This window comes from Dendrobates tinctorius, unplaced genomic scaffold, assembly GCF_039654945.1.
Source record: "Dendrobates tinctorius isolate UK_male_01 unplaced genomic scaffold, ASM3965494v1 ptg000293l, whole genome shotgun sequence".
Lineage (NCBI taxonomy): Eukaryota > Metazoa > Chordata > Amphibia > Anura > Dendrobatidae > Dendrobates > Dendrobates tinctorius.
Window position 1 is genome coordinate 7,689,247 of NW_027361960.1, and position 21,523 is coordinate 7,710,769.

The 21,523-nt window shown below is 47.0% G+C and overlaps 1 protein-coding gene across 3 annotated transcripts in view; it reads left to right on the plus strand.

The window, feature by feature from the left end:
* The window catches only part of FMN2 (formin 2), a 631,532-nt gene that overhangs the window by 170,545 nt on the left and 439,464 nt on the right, over positions 1-21,523 (plus strand). For all 3 annotated transcript variants that reach the window (XR_012226894.1, XM_073560097.1, XM_073560098.1), the window contains exon 5: positions 18,169-19,799. Coding sequence is in view for 2 of the 3 variants with exons in the window: in XM_073560097.1 (XP_073416198.1) it covers positions 18,169-19,799 (1,631 nt within the window). In the remaining variant the exon portion in view is untranslated. The remainder of the gene's footprint in view (positions 1-18,168; positions 19,800-21,523) is intronic.

Below are 21,523 nucleotides of genomic sequence, written 5' to 3' on the forward strand. Positions count from 1 at the left end.
GCGCCCGGGCACTTCCTCCTCTTTGAGCCGGTCCCTCCTCCTGGCCCTCTCTATGGTCAGGAGGACCCTGACCCGAGGGCTCCTCCCCACTCTCCTATATCAGGCCGTCACTCCCTAGTGACGTTGCCTGATTGTCACTTGCATTCTCTAGTGATTCTGGCCCCACTCCTGCTGGCGGTCGCCGCTGCGTCCTCCGCTGCGCTCTTCGTGTTGGGTCCTTCCATTCTTGTTACCTGTGCCCTCCTGTCTTCCTGTTCCTGACGTTCTACCCTGGTCCAGCCTCATGTGTTCCTGACGTTCTACCCCGGTCCAGCCACCTGTGTTCCTGACGTTCTACCCTGGTCCAGCCTCCTGTGTTCCTGACGTTCTACCCTGGTCCAGCCTCCTGTGTTCCTGACGTTCTACCCTGGTCCAGCCTCCTGTGTTCCTGACGTTCTACCCTGGTCCAGCCTCCTGTGTTCCTGACGTTCTACCCTGGTCCAGCCTCCTGTGTTCCTGACGTTCTACCCCGGTCCAGCCACCTGGGTTCCTGACGTTCTACCTTGGTCCAGCCACCTGTGTTCCTGACGTTCTACCCTGGTCCAGTCTCCTGTGTTCCAGACGTTCTCCCCGGGTCCAGTCCTCCGGCTTCTCTGGCTTCCACCTGTTTGATCTCCTCCGTCTGGCCTGGGTACCAGCTGCCGCGGTAATAGTCTTCCCTGGGCCTGCCCCTAACGCTCCCTGTATAGGGGGTGGTTCCACCTGGCCCGCTCGCCCAGGGAGGGTTCGTTGCCGTGGTCCAGTGGGTTCACCCTCGGGGATCCCAGCAATAATCATTTAGAGACAACAATACTAATGTTTTAACTCAGGAAGAGTTCAGAAATCAATATTAGTGGAATAGCCATGATTTTTAAAAACAGCTTTGCATGCTTTCCACCAGTCTTTCTCACTGCTTCTGGCACAAAAATTTAAGCAGTTCTTCTTTGTTTGATGGCTTGTGACTATCCATCATCCTCTTGATTACATTCCAGAGGTTTTCAATGGGGTTCAGGTCTGGAGAATGGGCTGGCCATGACAGGGATTTGATGTGGTGGTCTCTTAATTTTTGCCAGAGCTGTGTAAACACCAAAAATAGCAACTTACTAAGGTGTTTCCACCAGATTTCTGGCATGAGCAATGAATCGTCTTTTAATTTTTTTCTATGTTTAAAAAAGTGCAGATAACATGGGCATGGCCACATTTATAAAAATCATTTGAACATAGTCAAACTCAAGTTTCTACTGTTGTTTCTCCTGCTGTGATGCCATCCACTTGATGGCTCACTTTTTAATCCCTTTTTTATGTCTTGTCATCTAATAAAGATTATTATTTTTATTTTCGAAGCAGTGTTTTTTTCTGTAGAATATATAATCAAAATCCTTGAAACAGGATACATAATTTTGAAATAGAATTAATCCCTATACCAAATGGTAAGGGGCACTATTTCAGCATTGGATACTCCCATCAAGACTGAAAATAACAGAAAAAAAGGAGCAAAATATATCCCATAAAAAATATATAAAGTTTATTTATCAGGATATTACATTAAAAATCAGGTAACAAACATTACATAAATTGACAAAGTGAATAGATGATTTACACAGATGTAAAGTGCATTGGCGCAAGTAATATATAGTGGATAGGTTAAGATTATGAAGTAGCAAAAAGGAATCTTTATGTAAAGTGCTAGTGCTAATGCAATTTTTGTTCCCAAGTTAAAGGAAAAGGTGAGGATTTTGTCATTCAATTAACTATTTACCATATACACCAAGCACATCAGAGGGAAATAGTCACCAATTGAGTAATGTGGTGTATATCCCTTTAAGGGAGACAAAAACTGCACAAATAGAGCTAACTCCTGCTCTTACCCATCATGACCACCTGGGATGTAGGGTCTGCAAACGATGGTGATGTTCACGGACCCAGGTGGACACCCCGTCCATGGGTAGTCCTCCTCTGGATCCAATTCTAGCTCGGTAATCTCTCGCCCATTTCGGCCAAACATCAGGGTCTATGGTGTGTATCCAGTTGTGCTGTGCACCCAGTGGTTGTACACCCAGACTAATTCGGCTACATACTCAGGCCAGCGGACTTTCCTGTCTTCTGCCAACGTTCTCAACATCTGAATCAGTATCCGGTTGAAACACTCACAGGCCCCATTTCCTTGTGGATGGTAGGGCATCTTCCTGGACTTCTTAATCTGATATAGACGATGCAATTTTTCCATCACTCGCCCTTGAAAACAATCACCTTGGTCAGAATGAATTCTCTTTGGACAACCATACACCAGGATGAAGTCTCAACAAATAGCCTGTGCCGCTGAATCGGCAGTCTGATCTCGGGTCAGAGTCACCACAGCAAATTTGATAAAATGATCAGTCATCACCAATGTTCATATCTGAGGTGAGCTGGGCCCACGGTCAAGTAGTCAATCACTAACCCCTCTAGGGGAGCAGAAGTTACGATGGTCTGCGTAGGGGCCCTCTGCTCGAGGCTTAGCTAGGTCATAGTTCCTGCATCACTGACAAGCCTCATCTACTGCAGTCTTCAGTTGGGGGTGATAGACCAACTTCTGTAGTGACTGGTACGTCTTCTCCGGGCCGAAGTGAGCCCCTCGCTCATGATCTTCTGTGGACACCTCACCGAGCAATTTTTCGAGGAGTACCATTTGCCAAGGAACCCCTAACTCTCGTACCAGCTGCACATTCTAATACAGTAAGCTGCCTTCCAATTGGAGCCTCTCCCACTGCCTCAGAATCTGCAGCGATCTGTTATGCGAGGCTTAGGTCGAAGGAGGCTGACAAAACCCGGGCCCCTGCGGAGTCCCTCAAACTAGGGAAAACCCTGTCTGACCCTCAACCCAGGGTTTTTGCTAAAGGTGCAAATGCCTGAGCCTCCAGCCTCTCCTTATCTCCTGCTCAGCCCTAAGCTGAACCCTCCACCCTCCACCCAGTGAGGAGACACACCACCAAAACCCACACAGTAATGACAGACAGGGAGAACTCAAACCACACCGCGCCGCAACCACACAGGACAATACTATAATGTGAACAGGGCAAAACAAAGCACAAATATAGGAAGACGAAAAGGTAACAACGGATCATACGACACCAGCTATGAATTTCTCTCTCCAACACCTCCACTCCAGACCGGAACCACTTGGCACAAAACACAAGCTATAATCGGCGACGCCCACAGGCCAGCACGACTATTTAAAGACCGTGGGCGTGACCAAACATCCCACCTGATTTCCAGCTAGATTAACCCCAGATAACCTGAGTAAAATCAAGCCAGCGCCACTGAGGCTATAGTGGACGGAGATGGAACTACCGCTGCCTGCCGGACGCTGTGGTGTGAACAGCGTCCGACATGACAGTACCCCGTCTTCTACGAGGGACCCCAGGGCCCTCAAGACTCATAGGACCCGGCTTGTCCGGATGACGGCGGTGAAAGGAACTGACCAGCCGCTCCGCATGTATGTCTGAGGCTGGAACCCAAGACCTCTCCTCCGGACCATACCCCCGCCAGTGCACCAAATACTGAAGAGTACGGCGCAGTACTCGAGAGTCCACCACTTTGGAGACTTCAAACTCTAAATTGCCATCCACCATGACTGGAGGTGGCATCGGCGTCGTGTCCACAGAGCCTACCACCTTTTTCAATAAAGACCTGTGAAACACGTTGTGTATCTTGTATACCGCAGGAAGCTCCAACCGAAAAGCAACCGGGTTTATGATGGCAGCAACCTTAAAAGGGCCAATAAACCTTGGACCCAATTTCAATGATGGAATTTTGAGTTTTATGTTTTTAGTAGCTAACCACACCCAATCACCCACACACAGGTCCGGACCTGGCACGCGTCTAGAGTCAGCCACACGTTTGTATCTTGCACTCATGCTCAGCAATCGCTGTTTCACACTCCTCCAGACCGATGATAGTTGAACTCCTAACCGGTCCTCCTCTGGGACGCCCCCAGAGCCCCCCTGATGCAAGGTACAAAATTGAGGATGGTGCCCATAAACACAAAAGAACGGAGACTCTCCCGATGATTCTTGGCGGTGATTATTTAATGCGAACTCGGCCAAGGGAAGGAACGTCGACCACTCCTCTTGGTTGTCAGACACAAAACATCGCAAATACTGCTCCAGATTTTGGTTCATGCGCTCAGTTTGACCATTTGACTGCGGATGAAATGCCGACGAATGAGACAACTTGATCCCCAATCGTGAGCAAAAAGCTTTCCAAAACTTTGCCACAAACTGGGTACCCCTATCAGACACTATGTCCGACGGAACTCCGTGCAGTCTGACCACCTCCTGCACAAAGACCTGAGCCAACGTCTTCGCGTTGGGCAAGGAAGGCAACGACACAAAATGCGCCATCTTCGAAAATCGATCAACCACCACCAGGATGACCGTGTTCCCCGCCGAGGCAGGCAAGTCTGTGATAAAGTCCATGGAGATTTCTGTCCATGGCCTACTAGGTATCCCCAGAGGCTGTAGAGTGCCAGCAGGACGGGTTCTGGGCGACTTGGCCCTGGCGCACGTGATGCAAGCTGTCACGTAGGAAACCACATCCTGCCGGATTTTTGGCCACCAGAAGCGGCGCGATACCAGTTCCAAGGTGCCCCTAACCCCTGGATGACCGGCCAGGACCGAGTCGTGGTGTTCCCCCAACACTTTAAGACGAAGATGAAGGGGTACGAACGACTTATTAGCGGGAAGTCCTGGTGGTACCTCCTCCTGGGCCTCGGCAATCTCCGCCTCTACCTCAGTCGTGAGAGCCGAAACCACTACACCTTCCTGGAGGATGGGTACCGGCTCTTCCCGAGGTTCTCCCCCCGGAAAACACCTGGACAAGGCATCCGCCTTGGTGTTTTTCGCCCCAGGACGGTAAGTCACCAGAAAGTTAAAACGTGTAAAGAACAATGCCCAGCGAGCCTGCCTGGGAGACAGACGCTTGGCCGACTCCAGATAGAGCAGGTTTTTATGGTCGGTGATGACTGTGACCTGGTGAGCTGCCCCCTCCAAGAAGTGTCGCCATTCCTCAAAAGCCAATTTGATGGCCAACAACTCCCTGTTGCCGATGTCGTAATTCCGTTCGGCCGGCGACAGCTTCTTGGAGAAGTAGGCGCATGGACGCAAATTGCTCAAGGACGAGCCCTGTGACAGTACTGCCCCCACTCCCACCTCAGACGCATCGACCTCCACCGTAAAAGGTTTAGATACGTCCGGTTGCACCAGAATGGGGGCTGAAGCAAAACGGTTCTTCAGAAGCTCAAATGCACGCACCGCATCCTCAGACCAGATAGCGAGATTGGTACCTTTTTTCGTCATGTCCGTGAGCGGTTTGGCTATAGTAGAGAAATTCTTAATAAACTTCCTATAATAGTTGGCAAACCCAAGGAACCGCTGGAGCGCCTTTAGATTACCAGGCCGTTCCCATCGCAGCACCGCTTGCACCTTCGCGGCATCCATTTTAAACCCTGCGGCGGACACAATATATCCCAAAAAAGGCAACTCTTGAACAAAAAACACGCATTTTTCAAGCTTAGCATAGAGCTTATTCTCACGGAGCAGCTGTAACACCTGCCTGACATGCTCTAAATGAGTGTCCTGGTCGCTCGAATAAATAAGGATATCATCCAGGTACACAATCACAAATTTCCCCAGCAAATGAGCAAATACATCATTTATGAAATGTTGGAACACAGCAGGCGCGGTTGTCAACCCAAATGGCATAACTAGGCTTTCAAAATGACCCTCAGGGGTATTAAATGCCGTCTTCCACTCATCCCCCTGACGGACCCTTATGAGGTTATATGCCCCCCTGAGGTCAAGTTTGGAAAACCACTTCACACCAGCCACCTGGTTGAACAAATCAGGGATCAGAGGCATCGGGTAGGGATCACGGACCGTAATCTGGTTTAACTCCCGGAAATCCAGACACGGGCGTAACCCCCCATCTTTCTTCTTAATAAAGAAAAACCCCGCTGCTACAGGTGAGGATGAAGGCCGGATGTGCCCTTTACTTAAACTCTCCGCAATGTAGTCCTTAAGAGCTTGTCTCTCCGGACCAGAAATACTAAACATCCTCGCCTTAGGCAATTTAGCCCCGGGTTTTAACCTAATTTGACAGTCATAGGCTCGATGTGGAGGTAGTTCTGAGCAACCCCTCTCAGAGAATACGTCCGCAAAATCCAGCAATGCCTCCGGAAGGCTGGACTTCACGGCGGACACACATGTGGCCAAGCAATTTTCCTGGCAGAAACTGCTCCACTGGACTATGTCCTGGGTTCTCCAGTCAATCACCGGGTTGTGCTTAGACAACCATGGGAAACCCAGGACTATTTGTGCTGGGAGATTATTGAGTACCTTACATGTAACCCACTCAGAATGTAGGACCCCAATGTGGAGTTTAACCTCAGCTACAAACTCAGTAATCTCCCCCTGTGGGAGGGGAGCGGCATTAATGGTAACCACGCGAATAGGATGAGGGAGTTTTTCGATCTTGAAACCTGCCATGCGTGCAAACTCCTCATCCATGAGATTGGTGGCTGAACCGCTATCCACAAACACTGATATTGGTAGCTCTCTGCCTGCAATAATAACCCTGGCAGGGAGCATACATTGAGATACCATCATGGAGGATATGCATACGCTCAGTTGGGCCTCCTCCATACCCTCTGAGCTTACCAGTTTTCCGCCGGTGCGACTTTCTTTGGTAGCACAGGACAAGCATTTACATAATGATCTCTTTTACCACAGTAAAAACATGCTCCATGCTTCCTGAACCCAGGAACGCGACGCTGCACATGTGATACCCCAGCGATTTGCATAGGTTCCGTGGGCTCACCTGCAGCAACCACACTGGCACCCCTGCTTTCCCCCAGAGGCAGCGTCTCCTGCGCCCCTTGACGCAAACGGCGATCAATACGGATAACCAAACTCATGGCAGATTCTAACGAAGCAGGAGTCTCATACATCAGGAGGGCCTGTTAACTCTTTCTGAGACCCCATGAATAAACTGACTCCGCAGCGCTGGGTCGTTCCACTGTGTGTCTACTGCCCAACGGCGAAATTCTGAACAATAGTCTTCCGCCATACGTTCCCCCTGACGGAGGGCGCGGATCTTATATTCTGCTAAAGCCAATCTGTCGGGGTCATCATAAATGAGCCCGAGTGCTGAAAAAACATTCTCAACCGAATGAAATGTAGCAGAGTCGGCTGGTAAGGAAAACGCCCATGCTTGGGGGTCCCCACTCAGTAATGATAACACCAGACCCACCCGCTGAGCCTCATTACCTGAGGAGACCGGGCGCATGCGAAAGTATAACTTGCAGGCCTCCCGAAAGATGACAAATTTGCTGCGTTCCCCAGAAAATCGTTCAGGCAGCGGAATCTTAGGCTCTGCACCTGCACCAGCAGAAGCCGCCTGCACATTAGCTACAACCAGGCCCTGCTGCTGAACTGCCCCCTTCAACTCGGTGACCTGTACGGACAGCGCCGCCAACTGGCGGTTTATGGAAGTCATGGAATCCATGGAAAAATGTTGGGCCGATTATAATGTTATGCGAGGCTTAGGTCGAAGGAGGCTGACAAAACCCGGGCCCCTGCGGAGTCCCTCAAACTAGGGAAAACCCTGTCTGACCCTCAACCCAGGGTTTTTGCTAAAGGTGCAAATGCCTGAGCCTCCAGCCTCTCCTTATCTCCTGCTCAGCCCTAAGCTGAACCCTCCACCCTCCACCCAGTGAGGAGACACACCACCAAAACCCACACAGTAATGACAGACAGGGAGAACTCAAACCACACCGCGCCGCAACCACACAGGACAATACTATAATGTGAACAGGGCAAAACAAAGCACAAATATAGGAAGACGAAAAGGTAACAACGGATCATACGACACCAGCTATGAATTTCTCTCTCCAACACCTCCACTCCAGACCGGAACCACTTGGCACAAAACACAAGCTATAATCGGCGACGCCCACAGGCCAGCACGACTATTTAAAGACCGTGGGCGTGACCAAACATCCCACCTGATTTCCAGCTAGATTAACCCCAGATAACCTGAGTAAAATCAAGCCGGCGCCACTGAGGCTATAGTGGACGGAGATGGAACTACCGCTGCCTGCCGGACGCTGTGGTGTGAACAGCGTCCGACATGACAGGATCCTGGGGACAGAGCATCTCTCTTACTTCGGCTGGGGAGTCAATTCAAACCCACCCACTTCCTCGGCTGGGCGAGTTCTCTATCCTCTTGCTGAAGCCTCACCCAATCATCACAAAGCCATCCCAGCATGAGTTCTCCCGACACCTCTCCAATCTGTCCCTGCTTCGTCGCCAATGTCCTGGCATGGTTCCGAAACCCCGGGATCTCTTCTGCCTCTAATTCTTCATCCCGATCGGTTCTGAGTCGTGTCAATCTGGACAGGGCATCGGCATATGTGTTTTCAGCTCCTTTGCAATATGCAATCTTATATCGGTATTTCGCCATACGAGCTACCCATCTCTGCTCTAAAGCCCCTAGTTTTGCATTTTCTAGGTGGGCCAGAGGGTTGTTGTCAGTACACACCAAGACTTCGGACCCAGACAGATATTCAGCGAACTTATCTGTCATCGCCCACAATAGCGCCAGCAATTCCAGCTTGAAAGAACTGTAATTATCTGGGTACTGCTCTGAGTCATGGAGGGACCGGCTAGCTTACCCAGTTACTCGCTCTTTTCTGTCCTGCATTTGTGACAATACGGCCTCTAGTCCCTGTAGGCTTCCATCAGTGTGAAGAATGAAAGGTTGAGAGAAGTCTGCATAGGCCAATATGGGTGCTTCAGTGAAGTCCATCTTCAGGGCTCAGAAGGCCTCTTCTTGGCTATCTCCCTAATGAATGGTCCAATTCTTCGCACCATATAGTACTCCCTTTAACACCTCCAGCAGTGAGTTGAGAATTTTTCACAAACCGTCGATAGTATCCGGTAGGCCCAGAAATTAACAGTCTCTGAATTTCCCAGAAATTCCCGCACATCCTTCACTGTCTTCGGAGTAGGCCAGTCTTGTACTGCCGCTATCTTCTCACGCTCCAGTCTCACCCTTTTCTGTGGATACAACATGTCCTAGATATTCAATTTGCTTGCGGAAAAGGTGGCAATTTCGGGGTTTAACTTTCAGGCTGTGCTTCTGCAGCCGACTCAACACCTGCTCCAGCTGTTGGCAATGCTCCTCAAAGGTGGCTGCATAGACGATGATGTCATCCAAGTAAATGAGGGTAGCTTCAAAGTTCAAGTCTCCCAGACATCTCTCCATCAATCGTTGAAAGGTTCCAGGCGCGTTGGTAATGCCTGTTGAATTCGAACAGTCCCATGGGCAGTATGAATGCTGTCTTCGTCCAGTCATGCTCAGCCATGGGCACTTGCCAATTTCCACATGCCAGTTTCAACGACGAGAAGTACTTTGCTTTTCCCAGAGTGGACAACGACTCCTCAATTCTCAGTAGTGGGTAAGAGTCTCGCATGGTGCAGGCATTCAATTTCCAGTAGTCAACACAGAAGTGTAGGGTTTTGTCTTTTTTCCACACTAAGATGATGGAAGCAGCCCACGGACTTTGGCTGTCTCGGATGACTTCACTCTGCAGCATATGCGTCAACATCTCTTTCACCTCTTGATACATTTGCGGTGGGATTTGTCAATATCGCTCCCAAATGGGTGCAGTGCTTCCTGTGGGAAACTCGTGGGTGATGGCTGTGGTGCACCCGAAGTCATCTTCATGACGAGCAAACATATCCTGGTAGCGCTACAGCACCGCTTCCACTTGTACCTGTACCTGTTATTGTGAGAGTTCCGTTAGCTCAGCTCACATCTCCTCCAGGATCCGATGCCCTTACTTTAGATTGTTAGGTGGTGGCTCTGAGGACACGGTAATGGCCACTGTCCAGGGATCTCCTTGTTTCACCCCCAACTGCACGGCCTCTGGTTGCATCAGTTTTTCCTGCATACCCATTATCTATGCTACTTCAATTTTGGGTGGAAGCATGAGATTGTCCTCTCCTAGGTTGACACACCGCACCAGTACATTATCATCGTGAACGGTGGTTAATGTCCGTGCATGAGGAGCCCTGGAGGTAGTTGATCCATTACAGCTGGCTCTATCTGGACTTCTACCCCTTCAAGAGGCGTGCAGGCTCGTACGGGCAGAGTGAGCACAGTCTGACCTGGTGGTAAAACGAGTTTGGCAGCGGCTGGAACTATCACCTTCCCCAAGATTTTTCCTTCACTTGACGTTTCTTGGTCCTGGGCCACCAGTATCAATTGTTGGAACACTTTTCTCTGAGGGATGCGAGGGCTCCATTGATTTAGAAGCACATCTGGCAACTCACTTACCAGGATGTTCCCGAGTTCCTTTAATACGTTCATTCCTAAAGTTACAGTGGGGCCATTGCCAGGGTCCCCGGCGGTTAACACGACTTCTTTCTGGCCCACATATTTGCCGCACACAGTGATTTGCATCCAGACCACCCCTACGACCAGGATGGGCTACTGATTGGCCACCGTTAGCTTGATCACTGGGCTCCATTCAGGTCATATCGCCTCTGGAAAATGATATCTGAAATAAGTCTCAGGCATCGACTAGACAGCTGACGGCTCGGCCATCCATTTCGGACCATACAAGAGGACTCAGAAAAACCAGACTTGTGGGACTTCCTTCTTGGCTGCTGAGACTCCAGACTATGCCCCCCAGCCATGGAGCCCAGTAGTTTAACGGCCGACGGGCAAGTGGTCTGCCCCGTTGTGCACATCCTCGAGCATAAAGTCCAGTGGCTCCGCACCGCAAACAAATCGGCCATCTCTCTGCGCAGGATTGTCTTGTTTCTTGGTGAGGTTCGGGGTCGGTTCTGCCTCTGGAGGGGTTGAGGATTACTTGAGGCTTCTTTTTTAAGCTGGACCACTCTTCCCGCATGTCCTGGTTTTCCTTCCGGATTTCTCTCACCCAACCTGTTCGTCTGCGGGCGAAACAGATACCTCCCCACTCTGGACCTTCCCCACCAAGGCTGTCATCCCCTGCTCCTGCTCACGCGTGCATGCTTCTACCCCAACTTCCAAAAAAGTCATGAGCGGATTAACTCGCAAGCGCTCCCGCAGGGCCTGTTTAAGCAGCGCATCCCTGAAGCCTACCACTAACTGGTCTCTCAGGATGACATCAGGAGGCCCTATGTCCACGTTGTCCAGCTTAGCTACCGCAGCATGAATCTCCTGCAGCGCATTAATATATTGAGTCACAGACTCCCCCTCCCTTTGGACGCGGCTAAACAAGCTCAATCGCAATTCACTAACGTCCGTGAAGTCACCGTGCATCTCTTCTGGGATTTGTAAGACCTTGGTGAAAGTGTATCGCTCGTGCGGTGACCAGAACCTGATGGAACACCTAGCCCCTCCGTCCATCATAGCACTCTCCGCCTGCATCGCGGGGGTCATGGGGTGCATTCTCAACATAGTCTTAACCCGCTCCGTCCAGTCCCATAACAGAAAATTGCTCTCTGTAAACTTGACCTTGGGACACCCCCGGCTGCTTGGTCTGTCACTTCAGTGCCTGTGGACTGCATCCTGCTGACTACTCCAAGTGTAAAAAGGTTACAGGATGCATTGACAGAAGGCATAGCAAGGGTTAACAAATTGAACAGTTTAATTGAACAAGGGGTTAACTCCACGCAAGGAGACAAATGGTTAAGGGAAAAATGTAAAGAACAATAAGTGCAGAATGAGCACAGTCTTTTTAGAAGAACTTATCGTGTGCTTGGTGCTCCTCCACGGCAGACGATCCCGCAGGGAGTTGCAGCGTCAACAACGACTGGAACAATGTCCAAAAGGGAATCCTTCACACGGTGGTCTGTCTTATGACGGTAGCGGTCAGTCTCCGGTACCTTCCGCTGAGCCCCTAGTCCATAAGCTGCTACGGTTGAAACAGACAAGGCCGCAGCTCTGTCCTGAGTGCATGAGGAGAGGGGAAAGCCTTCACTGGCAGGGAGGGCCACAGGTATGCATCTGGTACTCGACCTTCTCTACTTTGCCTGTGCACTGTCCCAACAGGTACGGAGCGCTCAACAAGTTTCCGGACCCGGCGGAATAGGAACTCGTGGCCCAGTCTTCCTCCTTACATGTGCTCAGTCTTTATGGAAGACACCAAGCTGCCATTATTTATTCAGCAAAGATGTCATCTTTATACTTCATGTGGCTGATACTGAGGTCCCTCCTGTGACGTTGTGCTGCAAGTTGCACTTGACTATCGACATCAGCAATTATGGCCAGGGACTTTGCATATTTTTTAAGGCCCATTGAGTCACTGTTTTACAAGACGGCGATGAGCAACCAAAAGTGAGCCATTTATTAATTGATGGTGATATTTCTACACCAGGCTAAACTTAGGTACTTCCTCCCCATCCTCCTCAATGGACATTTTCCTGTCATCACCAGCAATAGTGCAGTAGATTGTGTCAAGTATCACGCAGTATGACTCCTAGTCAACTACAACCATATATCTAATAAGCATCAATGCCAGAAACTTTTGACTGCCATGCAGTTAGGCAAAGTAACACATGCTCATTACACTGATTACATCTTCCATTTGATCATGCAACATTTTTTCCAAAAATATACCTGCTGGAACTTGGTTTTGCACATTACTAGACGAGTATATGGGCACTTGAACAATTCTTACATTGCGAATAACACCAGCAAAGGATGCATACTGTGTGGAACCTTATAATATGGCTGTAACTGCAATGGACATATTGCATACAAATGTAAGTGAATTCTTTTATGTTGAGTTGGAACTGGACTCTGTCTCTTTTTGTATAACAATGCCAGCAGCAGAACTTTGGCAGACCAGACGTAACAAAAGGTATGCCGCAAAGGGGACATTGGATGCATGTGGCGGGAGACCAGGGCACGTTTGAGCAATCTATGACAGCCATGACTACGGCCCTTGATCCCCTCACACTTGGCGTAGTGCGGCAGGATCCTGCAACCTTGCAACGTGGGGATACTGTGAAAAATGAAGATACTGATACCCTGGATGTGACTAATATATTGGATATGACTGAAATCCTGGATACTACTGACACTTTGTTCATGAACAAGATGGCAACCTTAAAGATGGCGGAAACTGGCGCCAAAATGGAGAACAACTACTTTGCTCCTGCGTCTCGTGGGTGTACTGACTCAGAGATGGTGCGAAAATCCATGGGGTGGCATCCCCTGGCCCACCCATGGTGGGCACATTTGAGAATAAGAAGACCTCGCCCCTCACAACAGAATGCAGAGAAATGTGTGGAGTGGTCGGAAGCAACCCCACCTTGGAACAGGTGAGGCCTAGAAGAAAACCCCTTGTGCAGCTGCACAGCGCCATTACAAGACACGGCACCGGCAGCGATGGACCATTCATGCACCCTTCACTGCAGGGGTGTAGGCCATGTCAAATGGCAGTGGGGGCAAGAAGAGGAGAAGGCCCAACCTGGACGACAGAGGGGAGTCGCCAATAAGCTTTGGACTCACCATTTACCTGGACCTTCAGAGGAGCGAGCGATGCTGGTGACTGCCGCAGCCAGAACACCATCATCGGGAGCCGGAACCTCAGCGTCGGGAGTTGGAGGCCGGAGAACCGGAAGCAGCGACCACCCTGGAGGAGCCCAAGCTGGAAATGGAGTACGGGCCGGAGTGCGCAGCTTCAGCAGCGGAGGGATCCGACGGACGCAGCCAGAATGCCTGTGCAGGGAGCAGTGAGTGTTCCTCAGCCCCTGACCCCGGAAAGCTGGACTGCACCTAGGCCTATGCGTAGCGACACCCCGTCCCTTGGCCAGTCACATTTTCATCAGGAGACAGAGGGCCCTTTTCCATCCCCCGGGCAGGCCGCTTGGATTGCGGGGGCCATGGAGTGCACGGGCTAACTACATGGGCTGATGCCCTTATGTCCGGGGCGAAACGGACTGGGGAACTCCTAAAGTTAGTGAAACTGGACAAGAGAGATGCTGCAGTACCAGACAGGTAGGTACATCCCGGGTCACCCTGGGGCGAAAGAGGGAAGACACAGGGAAATCGAAGGATGCATACTGTGTGGAATCTTATAACATGACTGTAACTGAAATGGACATACTGCGTACAGATGCAAGTAAATTCTTTTATGCTTAGTTGGAACTGGACTCTGTCTCTTTTTGTATAACAACACCAGCAGCAGAACTTTGGCAGACCAGACGTGACCCTGATGGTGCAGAAGGCGTTATAAAAGATACAGTATACGGCAAAGGGGAGATTGGATGCATGTGGCTGGAAACCAGGGAGCATTTGAGCAATCTATGACAGCCATGAGTATGACCCTGGCTCCCCTCACACAGGAATGGTCAAAAAGGGAAAAAAAATCTTGAATTGTTTGGCTTCTAAGACTATCAATTTTGTTTAGGTGGCAGCCTTTTCTTCATTATTGTTGTAAGCTTTTGGGTGACATCTATTCAATGGACCACCCATGTAGAACTCTGCTTGCCAAGTTACAAAAAATCCTGTGCAAAGATTGTGGCTAATATAATTTTCTTTAGGGAAAATCTCTCTTTTTTTTTTTTTTTTTTTACAAAGGGGAGAACCTGGAGGGATGTGACTAAGCGTCCACCTGAGTTTTCACTTGAGCATCTGATGGTGAGGTTAGACTTTAGCCCAGGTGGACGCTAGGTGCTACTCCAAAGGTCAGGACAGCAGAAACGGATTAAGAGTCCAAGGCAGGACCGAATACAGATGGTACTGACATAAATGCTTGTTTAGACGGGGCAGACTATGGAATCAGAACTGGCAGCGTGAGTTTCAGGCACAGATATCGTCAGAGTGTTTCAGTATTCTAGTACTGCAGGTGCAGTTTCGGGTTCAGGTACCGCCAGAGTAGTTTCAGGTTCAGGTACTGCCAAAGCGGTTTCAGGTTCAGGTACTGCCAGAGCAGTTTAAGGATTGTCTTGGACACGATGGATACTGGAAAGCAGAACTGGTAGTGGTCCAGGTTTAACTGGCCTTTTACAGGGACCTGATGACAAGCTAGCAGCATGCAGACTGACTAACTACAATTGTTGCACTTGCACCCACCAACAGGTAGGTAGGATTGTTAATATGTTTTTCACTGTTGTTTAACATTAATGATTAGTTTTTGTGATTTCTCTGTATTGGGGTGCGAGATGGGGGAGGGACTGAACCTAGGTCAGGTATTTAGGTTCCCTCCTCCTCCTCTTTCCCTAGCGACCCGTAGAAGCGCAGTTGCGCAAAACGGCCGTTGTTCTCACACTCCACTATTCCACTCCCTGCTGAAGATGTTTTAAAGGTGACTAATAAAGGTCGAATTTTAATTCTGGTGTGTGCCACCCTTTCTTCTCTTGTATGGACGTTTAGTGCTGTTGTATTTAGGGTGGGCACCTGAAGATCAGGGTATGTTTCCCTGCAGCGCATGTGGATATCATTAGTGCATATTGTCACTGGAAGCTCAATGGCAGTGCTCACCAGTAATTTAAAGATTCTCAATCATAGATATATGACATATGTATATGATAGATTAAATAGGTAAGGTATATAGTATATAAGAATAATCCTAACATATAGTCATCCAATGACTATGACCATATGCAAGTGGACATAGAAGAGTTATATGCAGTACATCCTACAGATACACATAGCAGTATGAGATATACAGTGTAATAACTAGTGTAAATACTCATCCACCAAATCCCCGGCGTGCGTTTCACAAATACTTTGTCAGGGGTGGTTGGTGATAGACCAGCTATTTAAAGTGCAAATAGCCAATGAAAGACATACAATAAAATCAAACATAGGTGAAAACATAGGGCATAACAAATACAGCTAAAATGACAGCGGTACCTCACATGTTATGTATGCCGACGCATGAGCATCAGGATACTTACTCATATGTTAATTGATCGCCTGTTCATTTTGCAACATAAGGCTATGTGCACACGGTGCGGATTGGTCTGAGGATTTTTTATCTGCGGAACCGCAGGTAAAACCACAGGTAAAATGACCTGCGGTTTTACCTGCGGATTGGCCTGCGGTTTTCCCTGCGGTTTATCATCTCTACAATGGAGGAGATGGTAAACCGCAGCAGAATCCGTAGAAAAGAATTGACATGTCATTTCTTTCTGCGGATTCAAAATCGCAGCTTTTCCGCAGTTAAAAAGCCGCAGCATGTGCACAGAAAATTGTAAATCCCATAGGATAACATGCTACTGTACACTGTCTGCAGAACCGCTGCAGTTCTGCTGCGGCCAAAACCACAGCGGAAGCGCAGCAAAAACCGCAGCGTGTGCACATAGCCTTAGGCTTCAAGTGTAATGGCGTGCATGTGCAATAGAACAAACTCCAGACATAATAGTCATGTGATATCTGAGTTCAGGACCCTATGTGCATCAGTTATAATATGCATGGCTAATCAGATTTGGCATAAACCCCATGCTTAGGCAGGTGGATAGTTTGTTTGCCCCATGCAAGAAATTTCAGTCATTATCCTGGATTTACAGGCATTGAAAGAATGGTATCCATGATCACAAAAGATTGAGAGGTATACTTTGTAATTTTTTTCATTTTAAAAAGTATGAAAATTCTGTCCGTGCAGTGTGTTAATAAACAGGCTGTTGGTCATCTCTAGTTAGCAACTGTTGTTTAGCCATAACCATATATGTTGTGGTCACTTGTACATTACTAAGATTGTGTTTGCGTCTATGAGCGTGTTACACTTATCTTCACCAGGGAACTAGAGGCTTCGCATTATTGTGATTTGATGCAAATAAATTGAATTTTTTGAAAACAATAAAAAAAGATCAAACTTGGCAAATTCATATTTCGTTTCTTTAATTGTTGAGCTCTTTAAATTGTTCTTATTGTTTCTTTTTTCCAAACAGCAGAAAATTTAAACATTTTGCTACTAGACGCAATTTGCAATGGGAATTGAATAATGTTGATGGCAAGTATGGCAATGGAAACTGTAGATATATCAAATTAAAAAGGTATGGTTCTTAGAACACACAAAAAATAAAGATATAAAGATAGTTGTTTCTTTAGGGCCAGCATAATGATGGGGTTAATCTTCAGCAAAGGGTTCACGGTGAATCATAAATTGAAAGGTGCTCACAAAGCCATGGCTATTAGCCAAACACTACTAGATAATGTGATTTACCTTGTCAAACATATGTGATGGGTGACTATCTGTTTCCGCCCCTTAAGGATTGTCATGATGATCTCACTGATACATCCCCTGCACTTGCACGATGAAGGGCCGGAATGGGCTGTAATAAGAGGTTGTGAACCTGTTACTCATGGCGCAGCAGAACATGTGCAGTATTAAAGAGCTGTGCTCCCATTTAAACTGCCATATGTAACACATTAATAAAGCTACGTAGCTTATGGTGTGTACAGTGTGTGTGCCACCTTCTTTGCTGTTTATTCACATTGTTCCTTAAACCTTTCCCGACATGTGATGTACATGCATGTCATACCTCGAATCCTGATGTATGGAGTGAGCTCAAAACCTTCACGTATGAATCTGGACTTAAAGGAGGAATTCCGACAAAAAATTGTACACCAAAAGCCTTTTTAAATAGATCTGTAATGTAGTGTTGAACTTGTTGTACTAAAATTCTGCCATGTTCCCAAGTTTCCAGTGCTAATCTGGTCCTCTTCTGAGTCATGTGACTTCAACTCTCCAGCTCGCATTGGGGTATATGTGTGGACCAGAAATTGCTTTCATAGTGTAAGCTTGTAGAACCTTGTTTTAAGGCTCCGTAGTCTTACAATGATGGAGCTTGCCACATTCCACACAATGGTCCCTATGAAAGCAAAGGAGAAGAGCACTCATATCATCCATCCAGAAAAGGACTGGAAATTGGAAAAAGGGCTATTGGTAAGCATTATATTACATCTACACTACATTATAGACATATCTAGAAAGGTTTAGGAGATAAAAAATGTTTGGGAAGTGGTTCAATATGCATCCAGGGGAATAAAGTATAGTAGAGCTTGTGTGTTTTATAGCATCATTTTATAATACTAATATTGCTTTATTGTATTTATTTATATTACCAAGTTTTCTTTTTGATAAATTAATCCAATGTTTTTGAACAGGATAAGGACATGAAAGAAGATCATATAAATATAATACAGCAACTAGAACAAACAATACAGGATTTGAAGGCTAAACTTGCAGAGCATGAAAGGCAATACATACAAACAGATGCTTCTGCAATTAATAAAATGCAAGACAAAGTTATTTTTTCTTCTGAACTATGCTTGACAAATGACAGTACGCAACACGTGTCACTAAAGACTAATGTACAAGGAAAATCTGTACAGACATCGCCAGTAGCAGAGATTGTATCGCAAGAAGTGCCTTTGTTCCATGCTGAAGCATTGCAGAATTCATCGGGAAAGCAGATTTTTTCACATCGTGAATGCTCTGTAGATATGCAGCAGAAGTCAAACTTTGAACAGTTTAATTTTATTAATGATGCTTCAGAATGTATAAGTCCACCATCAGGCAACAAAATCACTTCTGGACAAGCTGAGTCTTTGACCTTGTCTAGTACTTTAAACTGTGGAGAACATCTTAAAAAACATGAGAATTTTGTCTCTTCACCTACCATTGTACATGATGCCACTATGGAGAGTCCATGCCCCCTATCTTCGCTATTGAACTCCAATCAGATGGGAAACCAGGATCATTTGACTGAACTCCCATCTCATGCCACCGTTATTTCATCATTGCAATCTCCATGTTGTACAAACACATCGGTTCAAACTCAGCAAACTTCAGACTCTGTAACAAAAGCACCTTCTCCTCAGTTACCAACCACAATTTCAGATTTTAAAGAAATTCCTACTGCTCCACCATTGCCATCTACCATTTTAATTCATAATTCATCTCAGCCACAGCTGAAACATTCATTAAATTCATCAGTACCTCTGCCAGCGCTATCACCTGATCCAGCAATTCCCCCTCCTCCACCATTGCCGTGTTCTTATTTTTCACCTCCTGTACCAAGCCATACAGACAATACTGCACCATTTCATTCTTCACTACCAAGTATTCCACCCTCAAGAACCACTGAATTTCCTTCTTTACTATCACCATTTACTCCCCTACAAGCTGATACTGCAATATCTTGCCCTCCTCCTCCTCCTCCACCTCCACCCCCACCCCCACCCCCTCTGTTGGCAGCTATTAGCGCAATTCCTCCACCACCACCTTTGCTTCCAGGTACTTCTGCATTTCCTCCTCCACCACCTCCACTACCAACATTACCAGGTTTTCCTTCTTTTCCATTGCCACCTCCACTACCTAGCATCAATGGAATTCCTCCTCCACCACCTTTACCATGTGCTACGGTCATTCCACCACCTCCACCACAAGCACCACCTTTACCAGGCACCATTCATATTCCTCCACCTCCTCCACTACCAGGTACTGCAGTAATCCAATCTGTTCCATTGCTGCCACTAATGCCGCATAACATTATGATTCCACCACCTCCTCCTCCACCACCTATTCTACCACCACCAGCCCCTTCCATTAATTCTTCTGCTTCATTAAACTTCCCTTCATTTGCTTATTCTCAAACACATCTACCACCTCCCCTGCCTGCTGGATTAATTGGAATAAAATTCAGCCAAGACAAAGAAAACAGAAAAGCTGCAATTGAACCTACAAGGCCAATGAAACCTCTTTACTGGACAAGAATTGAATTACATGGGAAAAGGTAATACTTGGAATAAATGCATGCATGCTTGTTTATGATTATCATGTAAGCACTTTCTCTCTGAAGATGAAATTAATTCTGCAGTCAAGATAGTTTAGCAAACTAGGCATTAATGACAAATCACAGTTTTTAGTGCCCACTATAGACTGGTGTTAAGTCACTATTTTTTGGCCACAAGAAAATGTATGCCATATTTAGTATGGAGGAGTGGTTTATCTTCTTAGTTTATTTTACCTTTCTCTCTCATCCTCTCACATGAAAGCAGATAAAAGGTATTTTCAATTAGGCCGGAATCACACATGCGAGGAATACAGCCGAGTCTCGCATGTTAATACCTAGCACTGCCGCCGGCACGTGGATTGGAGCGTGAGGCAGCATAGCAATACATGGAGCCGAACGCTCCTCTTCTGAGTGCTGGCGGCTGTGCCGGGTATTATCATGCAAGCCATGTTCCTCGCATGTGTGATCCCGGCCTTAATGTGTGTATGCTATATCAAGCTAGAGATGAAGAGAGGAAGGAGAAGAACAAATGTTAACCACATTGGAAGGGTTCATTTGTGGCATGTAAGAAGTTGAAGCCAGCAGTAAACAAAGGTGCACCAGGAGTCGGTATTAAAAGCAAAATTCACCAGCAGATGAAATGATTTCTGAGGGTGACTTTTGTGCTGTGCAATGGGACCAATGGCTTGAAGCAAAAAATAATAAATATCAATTTCAAAATCACTTCATGCTTAGCTTAATTTCAAAACCCCTATGGGTTTTGTACAGGAAATCCCTGCATGTGTTGCAGTTGTCTAACAGCCACAAATCATGCAGCCTTGGGGACTAGAACATAATACTCGGATAACACCTGGGCATGCTTGGATAGCAGAATACCTGAGCACGCTTGCTCATCACTAATACATACAGGTGCATCTCACAAAATTAGAATATCATCAAAAAGTTAATTTATTACAGTTCTTCAATACAAAAAGTGAAACTCCTATATTAGAGCCATTACAAACAGAGTGATCTATTTCAAGTGTTTATTTCTGTTAATGTTGATGACTATGGCTTACAGCCAATGAAAACCCAAAAGTCATTATCTCAGTAAATTGGAATACTTTATAACTCCAGCTTGAAAAAATGATTTTAAAATCTGAAATGTTGGCCTACTGAAATGTATGTTCAGTAAATGCACTCAATACTTGGTCGGGGCTCCTTTTGCATCAGTTACTCCATCAATGCGGCGTGGCATGCAGGCGATCAGCCTGTGGCACTGCTGAGGTGTTATGGAAGCACTGGTTGCTTTGATAGCAGCCTTCAGCTCCTCTGCATTGTTGGGTCTGGTGTCTCTCATCTTCCTCATGACAATACCCCATAGATTCTGTATGTGGTTAAGGTCAGGTGAGTTTGCAGGCCAATCAAGCCCACTGATTCTGTTGTTTTTAATCCAGGTATTGGTACTTTTGGCAGTGTGGACAGGTGCCAAGTCCTACTGGAGAATGAAATGTCCATCTCCAATAAGCTTGTTGGCAGAGAGAAGCATGAAGTGCTCTAAAATTTCCTGGTAGACGGCTGAGCTGACTTTGGTCTTCATAAAACACAGTGGACCTACACAAGCAGATGACATGGTTCCCCAAACCATCACTTATTGTGGTATATGAGTAGTATTAATATATGAGTTTCACTTTTTGTATTGAAGAACTGTAATAAATTAACTTTTTGTTGATATTCTAATTTTG